At 48.9% G+C, this 12,809-nt stretch overlaps 1 protein-coding gene across 1 annotated transcript in view; it reads right to left on the bottom strand.

The window, feature by feature from the left end:
- LOC140410684 (protein PML-like) overlaps window positions 1–12,809 on the bottom strand; it is a 67,893-nt gene that overhangs the window by 42,715 nt on the left and 12,369 nt on the right. Inside the window, exons 3-4 of the mRNA XM_072499088.1 lie at window positions 9,848–10,425; window positions 2,688–2,761 (exon numbers count right to left, since the gene is read on the bottom strand). Coding sequence (XP_072355189.1) covers window positions 2,688–2,761; window positions 9,848–10,425 — 652 coding nt within the window. The remainder of the gene's footprint in view (window positions 1–2,687; window positions 2,762–9,847; window positions 10,426–12,809) is intronic.

The following is a 12,809-nucleotide window of genomic DNA, read 5'->3' as shown; positions in this document are numbered from 1 at the left end:
GATCCTTGTCCTGCTTCAGGATCAAAGAGATCAGTGCCCTAGACATTGTTGGGGGCAAGGTCCCCCCCTCCCTCACCTTATTGAAAGTCCTCACTAGCAACGGGCCCAGCAGGTCCACGTATTTCCTGTAGAATTCAACCGGGAACCCATCCGGCCCCGGGGCCTTCCCCGCCTGCATGCTCCCCAATCCTTTAACCAGCTCCTCCAGCCCAACCGGCGCCCCCAGACCAGCCACCTCCTCCTCCTCTACCCTCGGGAACCTCAGCTGATCTAAGAATCGTCGCATCCCCTCCTTCCCCCGCTGGGGGCTCAGACCTGTACAGATCCCCATAGAAGTCCCTAAATACCTTGTTTATTCTCACCACACTCCGCACCGTATTCCCCCCTCTTTCCTTAACTCCACCAATCTCCCTCACTGTCTCCCTCTTACGAAGCTGGTGTGCCAGCATCCGACTCGCCTTCTCCCCATACTCATACGTCGCCCCCTGCGTTTTCCTCCACTGTGCCTCTGCTTTCCCTGTGGTCAACAGGTCGAACTCCGTCTGGAGGTTCCGTCGCTCCCTGAGTATCCCCTCCTCGGGGGCCTCTGCATACCTCCTATCCACCCTTAAAATCTCCCCCACCAACCTCTCCCTCCCCTCTCTCTTCTCCCTGTGGGCCCTAATGGAGATTAGCTCTCTCCTGACCACCGCCTCACAAACTAACCCCACCTGCACCTCCCCGTTGTCGTTGGCCTCCAAATATGTTTCAATGCACCCCCGCACCCGCCCGCACACCTCCTCATCCGCCAATCGTCCCACATCAAGGCGCCACAGCGGGCGCTGGTCCCTCTCCTCCCCAACTCCAGCTCCACCCAATGCGGGGCGTGTTCCGAGATGGCTATGGCCGAATATTCCGTTCCCTCCACTTTCGGGATTAGCGCCCTACTCAAAATGAAAAAATCTATCCGGGAGTAGGCTCTATGGACGTGGGAGGAGAAGGAAAACTCCCTGGCCAGCGGCTTGACAAGCCTCCATGGATCCACTCCCCCCCATCTGGTCCATAAACCCCCTGAGCACCTTGGCCGCAGCCGGCCTCTTACCCGTCCTGGACCTAGAGCGGTCCAGTGCTGGGTCCAGCACCATGTTGAAGTCCCCCCCTATTATCAAGCTTCCTACCTCCAGATCCGGAATCCGACCCAGCATGCGTTTCATAAATCCGGCATCATCCCAATTCGGGGCATATACGTTCACTAGTACCACCCGCACCCCCTGCAACCTACCGCTCACCATCACATATCAACCTCCATTATCCACTACAATATTCATTGCCTCAAACGACACTCGCTTCCCCACCAGTATTGCAACCCCTCTGTTCTTCGCATACTGCCCTGAATGAAAGACCTGCCCTACCCATCCCTTTCTCAGCCCAACCTGATCTGCCACCTTCAGATGTGTCTCCTGGAGCATAACCACGTCTGCCTTCAGTCCCTTTAAGTGCGCGAACACCTGGGCCCTCTTGACCGGCCCGTTCAAGCCCCTCACATTCCAAGTTATCAGCCGGATTGGGGGGCTACTCACCGCCCCCCTCCCCTGCCGACTAGCCATCTCCTTTTCTAGGCCAGCCACGTGCCCGCGCCTTCTGCACCCTTCAGTCCCCCAGGCAGCGGACCCCCGCCCCGACTACCTCTCCTACTCCAGCTCCCCTTTGGCCAATGCAGCAGCAACCCTGTTCCCCCCCCTCCCCCCTCCCCCCTGATAGATCCACATCTAGCCATTTTGCTCCCCCCATGACACTCCCGTAAGTCAGCTGACTCCTGCTGACCCCGGCCATCCCGCCATTCCATCGACCCCCAGTGTGAGAATCCCCCCTCCCCTTGGCAGTCAGCGTGTCTCCTCTCCAGCACCGCCCTCCCCCCCCCCAGCCCCACCCCCACCTTCCCTAACGCGGGAAAAAGCCCGCGCTTTCCTGAGCCGGCCCCGCCCCCTCTGGCACAGCTCCTTTTTGCGGCCTTACCCCAACTCCCCATCCCCGGGCCTCCACTCCCCCTCTTCCTCCGTGGGGGCCTGTCCCTCCAACACCGATGCCCACACTCTCCCACAGCCCCCACATCAAATCCATTCACCCATCGCCACCCAGCACTCAAACCAAAAGAACATTCCCCAAACGTAATAAACACAATGAACACAGTAAACACCTCTTTAATATTCACCTCTTTACCAAACTCTGTAATAATGATATTCACCTCTTTACCAAACTCTGTAATAATGATATTCACCTCTTTACCAAACTCTGTAATAATGATATTCACCTCTTTACCAAACTCTGTAATAATGAGACTCACCTCTTTACCAAACTCTGTAATAATGACTCACCTCTTCACCAAACTCTTCAATAATGAGACTCACCTCTTCACCAAACTCTTTAATAATGATATTCACCTCTTTACCAAACTCTGTAATAATGATATTCACCTCTTTACCAAACTCTGTAATAATGATATTCACCTCTTTACCAAACTCTGTAATAATGAGACTCACCTCTTCACCAAACTCTGTAATAATGATATTCACCTCTTCACCAAACTCTGTAATAATGATATTCACCTCTTCACCAAACTCTTTAATAATGATATTCACCTCTTTACCAAACTCTCTAATAATAATATTCACCTCTTTCCAAACTCTGTAATAATGATATATATTCACCTCTTTAACATACAGGTTCGGTGTCTTGTGTCCAGACAATCTTAACTTCCCATCTGGAACTGCTTCTGGTCTCACTGGAAAGGAATAGTTTAAACAGATGTATCAATGATATTAATAAATCAAGACAAACACATCAACAAACTGATTAATATCTATTTAATTATATAATTCATTCAAAACTGTTCTTGCAGTGGACCATGTTACCTAACTGAAGCACAAAGTAGAAACACACAAACATAGGGAGTACAAAGTTTCTTACACAATAACTATAGATTGAGAATGTATGTACACGTCTGTACTGTTCTCAATTTAGCATTAGATTTTTTTCACCAACAGATATCTTACTCTTAAGTGTTTATGTTACCTTCAGACTGTAGCCTTCATTGAAAGCCAAACACTATGGATAAGAGGTGAGAGGTTGCTGAGAGACACTGCTCACCCCTGTACAGGGTGGGTGTCTGAGTCATCACCGCAATGGACGGATGATATCTGGGTCATTTTTTGCTGGAATGGACATGGAGATGTCTGGGCCATTTACTGGAATGGACGGGAGTGAGTATCTGTGTCACTTACTGGAATGGCGGGAATGAGTATCTGTGTCACTTACTGGAATGGACGGGAATGAGTATCTGTGTCACTTACTGGAATGGACGGGAATGAGTATCTGTGTCACTTACTGGAATGGCGGGAATGAGTATCTGTGTCACTTACTGGAATGGACGGGAGTGAGTATCTGTGTCACTTACTGGAATGGCGGGAATGAGTATCTGTGTCACTTACTGGAATGGCGGGAATGAGTATCTGTGTCACTTACTGGAATGGCGGTAATGAGTATCTGTGTCACTTACTGGAATGGACGGGAATGAGTATCTGTGTCACTTACTGGAATGGCGGTAATGAGTATCTGTGTCACTTACTGGAATGGACGGGAGTGAGTATCTGTGTCACTTACTGGAATGGCGGGAATGAGTATCTGTGTCACTTACTGGAATGGTGGTAATGAGTATCTGTGTCACTTACTGGAATGGACGGGAATGAGTATCTGTGTCACTTACTGGAATGGCGGGAATGAGTATCTGTGTCACTTACTGGAATGGACGGGAGTGAGTATCTGTGTCACTTACTGGAATGGCGGGAATGAGTATCTGTGTCACTTACTGGAATGGACGGGAATGAGTATCTGTGTCACTTACTGGAATGGCGGGAATGAGTATCTGTGTCACTTACTGGAATGGCGGGAATGAGTATCTGTGTCACTTACTGGAATGGCGGTAATGAGTATCTGTGTCACTTACTGGAATGGACGGGAATGAGTATCTGTGTCACTTACTGGAATGGCGGGAATGAGTATCTGTGTCACTTACTGGAATGGACGGGAGTGAGTATCTGTGTCACTTACTGGAATGGCGGGAATGAGTATCTGTGTCACTTACTGGAATGGCGGGAATGAGTATCTGTGTCACTTACTGGAATGGCGGTAATGAGTATCTGTGTCACTTACTGGAATGGACGGGAATGAGTATCTGTGTCACTTACTGGAATGGCGGGAATGAGTATCTGTGTCACTTACTGGAATGGACGGGAATGAGTATCTGTGTCACTTACTGGAATGGACGGGAGTGAGTATCTGTGTCACTTACTGGAATGGCGGGAATGAGTATCTGTGTCACTTACTGGAATGGCGGGAATGAGTATCTGTGTCACTTACTGGAATGGCGGGAATGAGTATCTGTGTCACTTACTGGAATGGCGGGAATGAGTATCTGTGTCACTTACTGGAATGGACGGGAATGAGTATCTGTGTCACTTACTGGAATGGCGGGAATGAGTATCTGTGTCACTTACTGGAATGGCGGGAATGAGTATCTGTGTCACTTACTGGAATGGACGGGAGTGAGTATCTGTGTCACTTACTGGAATGGCGGGAATGAGTATCTGTGTCACTTACTGGAATGGACGGGAGTGAGTATCTGTGTCACTTACTGGAATGGCGGGAATGAGTATCTGTGTCACTTACTGGAATGGCGGGAATGAGTATCTGTGTCACTTACTGGAATGGCGGGAATGAGTATCTGTGTCACTTACTGGAATGGCGGGAATGAGTATCTGTGTCACTTACTGGAATGGACGGGAATGAGTATCTGTGTCACTTACTGGAATGGCGGGAGTGAGTATCTGTGTCACTTATTGGAATGGACGGGAGTGAGTATCTGTGTCACTTACTGGAATGGACGGGAATGAGTATCTGTGTCACTTACTGGAATGGCGGGAATGAGTATCTGTGTCACTTACTGGAATGGCGGGAATGAGTATCTGTGTCACTTACTGGAATGGGCGGGAATGAGTATCTGTGTCACTTACTGGAATGGCGGGAATGAGTATCTGTGTCACTTACTGGAATGGACGGGAGTGAGTATCTGTGTCACTGACTGGAATGGACGGGAATGAGTATCTGTGTCACTTACTGGAATGGTGGGAATGAGTATCTGTGTCACTTACTGGAATGGACGGGAGTGAGTATCTGTGTCACTTACTGGAATGGACGGGAGTGAGTATCTGTGTCACTTACTGGAATGGACGGGAGAGAGTATCTGTGTCACTTACTGGAATGGACGGGAATGAGTATCTGTGTCACTTACTGGAATGGACGGGAGTGAGTATCTGTGTCACTTACTGGAATGGACGGGAGTGAGTATCTGTGTCACTTACTGGAATGGACGGGAATGAGTATCTGTGTCACTTACTGGAATGGACGGGAGTGAGTATCTGTGTCACTTACTGGAATGGACGGGAATGAGTATCTGTGTCACTTACTGGAATGGACGGGAGTGAGTATCTGTGTCACTTACTGGAATGGACGGGAGTGAGTATCTGTGTCACTTACTGGAATGGACGGGAATGAGTATCTGTGTCACTTACTGGAATGGACGGGAATGAGTATCTGTGTCACTTACTGGAATGGCGGGAATGAGTATCTGTGTCACTTACTGGAATGGCGGGAATGAGTATCTGTGTCACTTACTGGAATGGACGGGAATGAGTATCTGTGTCACTTACTGGAATGGACGGGAATGAGTATCTGTGTCACTTATTGGAATGGCGGGAATGAGTATCTGTGTCACTTACTGGAATGGACGGGAGTGAGTATCTGTGTCACTTACTGGAATGGACGGGAGTGAGTATCTGTGTCACTTACTGGAATGGCGGGAATGAGTATCTGTGTCACTTACTGGAATGGCGGGAATGAGTATCTGTGTCACTTACTGGAATGGACGGGAATGAGTATCTGTGTCACTTACTGGAATGGGCGGGAATGAGTATCTGTGTCACTTACTGGAATGGACGGGAGTGAGTATCTGTGTCACTTACTGGAATGGACGGGAATGAGTATCTGTGTCACTTACTGGAATGGACGGGAATGAGTATCTGTGTCACTTACTGGAATGGCGGGAATGAGTATCTGTGTCACTTACTGGAATGGACGGGAATGAGTATCTGTGTCACTTATTGGAATGGACGGGACTGAGTATCTGTGTCACTTACTGGAATGGACGGGAGTGAGTATCTGTGTCACTTACTGGAATGGACGGGAGTGAGTATCTGTGTCACTTACTGGAATGGACGGGAGTGAGTATCTGTGTCACTTACTGGAATGGACGGGAATGAGTATCTGTGTCATTTACTGGAATGGACGGGAATGAGTATCTGTGTCACTTACTGGAATGGCGGGAATGAGTATCTGTGTCACTTACTGGAATGGACGGGAGTGAGTATCTGTGTCACTGACTGGAATGGCGGGAATGAGTATCTGTGTCACTTACTGGAATGGACGGGAGTGAGTATCTGTGTCACTTACTGGAATGGACGGGAGTGAGTACCTGTGTCACTTACTGGAATGGCGGGAATGAGTATCTGTGTCACTTACTGGAATGGACGGGAATGAGTATCTGTGTCACTTATTGGAATGGACGGGAATGAGTATCTGTGTCACTTACTGGAATGGACGGGAATGAGTATCTGTGTCACTTACTGGAATGGCGGGAATGAGTATCTGTGTCACTTACTGGAATGGACGGGAATGAGTATCTGTGTCACTTACTGGAATGGCGGGAATGAGTATCTGTGTCACTTACTGGAATGGACGGGAGTGAGTATCTGTGTCACTTACTGGAATGGCGGGAATGAGTATCTGTGTCACTTACTGGAATGGCGGGAATGAGTATCTGTGTCACTTACTGGAATGGACGGGAATGAGTATCTGTGTCACTTACTGGAATGGACGGGAATGAGTATCTGTGTCACTTACTGGAATGGCGGGAATGAGTATCTGTGTCACTTACTGGAATGGACGGGAATGAGTATCTGTGTCACTTACTGGAATGGCGGGAATGAGTATCTGTGTCACTTATTGGAATGGACGGGAGTGAGTATCTGTGTCACTTACTGGAATGGTGGGAATGAGTATCTGTATCACTTACTGGAATGGACGGGAATGAGTATCTGTGTCACTTACTGGAATGGTGGGAATGAGTATCTGTGTCACTTATTGGAATGGACGGGAGTGAGTATCTGTGTCACTTACTGGAATGGCGGGAATGAGTATCTGTGTCACTTACTGGAATGGACGGGAATGAGTATCTGTGTCACTTACTGGAATGGACGGGAATGAGTATCTGTGTCACTTACTGGAAGGGACGGGAATGAGTATCTGTGTCACTTACTGGAATGGCGGGAATGAGTATCTGTGTCACTTACTGGAATGGACGGGAATGAGTATCTGTGTCACTTACTGGAATGGACGGGAATGAGTATCTGTGTCACTTACTGGAATGGACGGGAATGAGTATCTGTGTCACTTACTGGAATGGACGGGAGTGAGTATCTGTGTCACTTACTGGAATGGACGGGAATGAGTATCTGTGTCACTTACTGGAATGGACGGGAATGAGTATCTGTGTCACTTACTGGAATGGACGGGAGTGAGTATCTGTGTCACTTACTGGAATGGACGGGAATGAGTATCTGTGTCACTTACTGGAATGGCGGGAATGAGTATCTGTGTCACTTACTGGAATGGACGGGAGTGAGTATCTGTGTCACTTACTGGAATGGACGGGAGTGAGTATCTGTGTCACTTACTGGAATGGCGGGAATGAGTATCTGTGTCACTTACTGGAATGGACGGGAATGAGTATCTGTGTCACTTACTGGAATGGCGGGAATGAGTATCTGTGTCACTTACTGGAATGGCGGGAATGAGTATCTGTGTCACTTACTGGAATGGACGGGAATGAGTATCTGTGTCACTTACTGGAATGGACGGGAATGAGTATCTGTGTCACTTACTGGAATGGACGGGAATGAGTATCTGTGTCACTTACTGGAATGGACGGGAGTGAGTATCTGTGTCACTTACTGGAATGGACGGGAATGAGTATCTGTGTCACTTACTGGAATGGACGGGAATGAGTATCTGTGTCACTTACTGGAATGGACGGGAGTGAGTATCTGTGTCACTTACTGGAATGGACGGGAATGAGTATCTGTGTCACTTACTGGAATGGCGGGAATGAGTATCTGTGTCACTTACTGGAATGGACGGGAGTGAGTATCTGTGTCACTTACTGGAATGGACGGGAGTGAGTATCTGTGTCACTTACTGGAATGGCGGGAATGAGTATCTGTGTCACTTACTGGAATGGACGGGAATGAGTATCTGTGTCACTTACTGGAATGGCGGGAATGAGTATCTGTGTCACTTACTGGAATGGCGGGAATGAGTATCTGTGTCACTTACTGGAATGGACGGGAATGAGTATCTGTGTTACTTACTGGAATGGACGGGAATGAGTATCTGTGTCACTTACTGGAATGGACGGGAATGAGTATCTGTGTCACTTACTGGAATGGCGGGAATGAGTATCTGTGTCACTTACTGGAATGGCGGGAATGAGTATCTGTGTCACTTACTGGAATGGACGGGAGTGAGTATCTGTGTCACTTACTGGAATGGACGGGAATGAGTATCTGTGTCACTTACTGGAATGGACGGGAATGAGTATCTGTGTCACTTACTGGAATGGCGGGAATGAGTATCTGTGTCACTTACTGGAATGGCGGGAATGAGTATCTGTGTCACTTACTGGAATGGACGGGAGTGAGTATCTGTGTCACTTACTGGAATGGACGGGGATGAGTATCTGTGTCACTTACTGGAATGGACGGGAGTGAGTATCTGTGTCACTTACTGGAATGGACGGGAGTGAGTATCTGTGTCACTTACTGGAATGGACGGGAATGAGTATCTGTGTCACTTACTGGAATGGCGGGAATGAGTATCTGTGTCACTTACTGGAATGGACGGGAGTGAGTATCTGTGTCACTTACTGGAATGGACGGGAATGAGTATCTGTGTCACTTACTGGAATGGACGGGAATGAGTATCTGTGTCACTTACTGGAATGGACGGGAGTGAGTATCTGTGTCACTTACTGGAATGGACGGGAGTGAGTATCTGTGTCACTTACTGGAATGGACGGGAGTGAGTATCTGTGTCACTTACTGGAATGGCGGGAATGAGTATCTGTGTCACTTACTGGAATGGCGGGAATGAGTATCTGTGTCACTTACTGGAATGGCGGGAATGAGTATCTGTGTCACTTACTGGAATGGATGGGGGGAATGTGGGTCACTTACAGAAATGGACAGGGCAGAGGTGTCTGGGTCACTTACTGGAATGGACAGGAGTGACTGTCTGGGTCACTCACTGGAATGGATAGTGGGGTAATTTACTAAATGGACAAGGAGGTGTCAGGGTCACTTACACGGATGGACAGGGGGTTGTCTGGGTCACTTACTGGAATGGACGGAGAGGGTGTCTGGGTCACTTACTGAAGCTGCACAGATTGAGGTAAATGCTCCTCAAAGGGGCATCAGGCTCAGTCATGACTGGCTGTTGGATGATACTATAGCCATGTGACCTAAGGGAGCATCCTACTGACTCTTCCTGTTGGTGACATGGTGGGAGACTCAAAACCAAAAGTGTTTTGGACCAGCATCCTCAGCAAATACTCTGTTTGAATTCAGGGATATAACTACCTTTAACAAATTTCCAATGAAAGAAAACAGGAGACACATGGGCAATTCAGGGGATTACTCACATTTCGTGATGATCAGGTTGCCCAGCAACTTCTCTGGATAAACCCAACACTCCTGAAAATCTATCACCGTGTTCGCCATTTGTACATTCAGGGGTTTCTCTTCCCGGAGGCTGTTGAGTGCTGATTTAATTGATCCTTGCAGCTCCAAGACCTCCTGCTCTGTAGCATAGCGAAGCAGCTGGGACACAAGGCTTTTGCTCGCAGACATTCTTTTTAACACATTTTCAGTTCTCATCAAATCTTCCTGCAGCTTCTGGATTCTGGCTGAGTGAAGTTCCTTCAGCTCATTCAGTAGCCTGTCCTCCTCCTCCTTCACCTTTTCAATGGCAGCAGTAACTCTTGCTCTGATCAGTTCTTCCATGTTATACTTGCCACTGTTCAGCTTGTCTATGAGCAACTCCAGGTCTCCCTGTGTTTTGCTGAACTTTCTTTCATTCTCTTCCACTGTACCCAGCATCTCTCGGAACTCATTCTTCTGTGTGGCAATCTGTTTCCTGATGCCACAGCAATTGTGGTCCTTGTGTTCCAGCACCAGACACAGGACACACAACCACACTGAGCAGGTGGTGCAGTAGAGACTGAACAGAAAGTAAAATTAAAAGGTCATTCAGACAATTGCATCCAAACAAAAGATCAATTCAACGTTTGTCTGCTATCACTGTCCTGAGCTTTGGTACTCTACATTACATACGTTCCCTCAGTGACGAGCTGGTATGCCCTCAGCCAGGCACATTCCCTCAGCTAGGAACACATAGTCAGGTCTATGTTTCTTTTAATTGATTATGAGTACCAAATTATTTTTTTTTTTTGAATTAAGGGGCAATTTATCATGGCCAATCAATCCACCTACCCTGCACATCTTCAGGTTGCGGGGGTGAGACCTACGCAGACAGGGAGAGAATGTGCAAATTCCACACGGACAGTGACCTGCGACTGGGATCGAACCCGAGTCCTCGGCGCCGTGAGGCATCAGTGCTAACCACTGTGTCACCGTGCCGCCACTCATGACTTGACTATGTTGAAGGATAATTCTACAAAAGGATACAGGTAGTCACTCACAGGAGTTCACATTCCCCAAATGAGTCAGACCACCGAACACCCAAACTCTCCGAATGAAGGTCAGTGTGATTCCTCAACACCCAAACTTAGACTGAGAGTCAGAGTGACACCCGAACACCCAAACTCTCAGAGTGAGAGTCAGAGTGACTCCCTAACACACACACTCTCTGAGTGAGAGTCAGAGTGACTCCCTAACACACACACTCTCTGAGTGAGAGTCAGAGTGACTCCCTAACACACACACTCTCTGAGTGAGAGTCAGAGTGACTCCCTAACACCCACACTCTCTGAGTGAGAGTCAGAGTGACTCCCTCACACCCACACTCTCTGAGTGAGAGTCAGAGTGACTCCCTAACACCCACACTCTCCGAGTGAAGGTCAGAGTGACTCCCGAACACCCACACTCTCTGAGTGAGAGTCAGAGTGACTCCCTATCACCCACGCTCTCTGAGTGAGAGACAGAGTGACTCCCTCACACCCACACTCTCTGAGTGAGAGTCAGAGTGACTCCCTAACACACACACTCTCTGAGTGAGAGTCAGAGTGACTCCCTCACACCCACACTCTCTGAGTGAGAGTCAGAGTGACTCCCTCACACCCACACTCTCTGAGTGAGAGTCAGAGTGACTCCCTAACACCCACACTCTCCGAGTGAAGGTCAGAGTGATTCCCGAACACCCACACTCTCTGAGTGAGAGTCAGAGTGACTCCCTATCACCCACGCTCTCTGAGTGAGAGTCAGAGTGACTCCCTAACACCCACACTCTCCGAGTGAACGTCAGAGTGACTCCCGAACACCCAAACTCTCTGAGTGAGAGTCAGAGTGACTCCCTAACACACACACTCTCTGAGTGAGAGTCAGAGTGACTCCCTCACACCCACACTCTCTGAGTGAGAGTCAGAGTGACTCCCTCACACCCACACTCTCTGAGTGAGAGTCAGAGTGACTCCCTAACACCCACACTCTCCGAGTGAAGGTCAGAGTGACTCTCTAACACCCACACACTCCGAGTGAGAGTCAGAGTGACTCCCTAACACCCACACTCTCTGAGTGAGAGTCAGAGTGACTCCCGAACACCCACACTCTCTGAGTGAGAGTCAGAGTGACTCTCTAACACCCACACACTCCGAGTCAGGGTCAGAGTGACTCCCTAACACCCACACACTCCGGGTGAAGGTCAGTGTGATTCCCTAACACCCACACTCTCTGAGTGAGAGTCAGAGTGACTCCCTCACACCCACACTCTCTGAGTGAGAGTCAGAGTGACTCTCTAACACCCACACACTCCAAGTGAGAGTCAGAGTGACTCCCTAACACCCACACTCTCTGAGTGAGAGTCAGAGTGACTCTCTAACACCCACACACTCCGAGTCAGGGTCAGAGTGACTCCCTAGCACCCACACACTCCGGGTGAAGGTCAGTGTGATTCCCTAACACCCACACTCTCTGAGTGAGAGTCAGAGTGACTCCCTCACACCCACACTCTCCGAGTGAAGGTCAGTGTGACTCCCGAACACCCACACTCTCTGAGTGAGAGTCAGAGTGACTCCCTATCACCCACACTCTCTGAGTGAGAGTCAGAGTGACTCTCTAACACCCACACACTCCGAGTCAGGGTCAGAGTGACTCCCTAACACCCACACACTCCGGGTGAAGGTCAGTGTGATTCCCTAACACCCACACTCTCTGAGTGAGAGTCAGAGTGACTCCCTCACACCCACACTCTCCGAGTGAAGGTCAGTGTGACTCCCTAACACCCACACTCTGTGAGTGAAGGTCAGGGTGACTCCCTCACACCCACACTCTCTGAGTGAGAGTCAGAGTGACTCCCTCACACCCACACTCTCTGAGTGAGAGTCAGAGTGACTCTCTAACACCCACACACTCCGAGTGAGAGTCAGA

Source organism: Scyliorhinus torazame, chromosome 1 (genome assembly GCF_047496885.1).
Source record: "Scyliorhinus torazame isolate Kashiwa2021f chromosome 1, sScyTor2.1, whole genome shotgun sequence".
Taxonomy (NCBI): Eukaryota; Metazoa; Chordata; class Chondrichthyes; order Carcharhiniformes; family Scyliorhinidae; genus Scyliorhinus; species Scyliorhinus torazame.
Note: the sequence above shows the minus strand (reverse complement) of the source record. Positions and strands in the feature narration are given on the sequence as shown.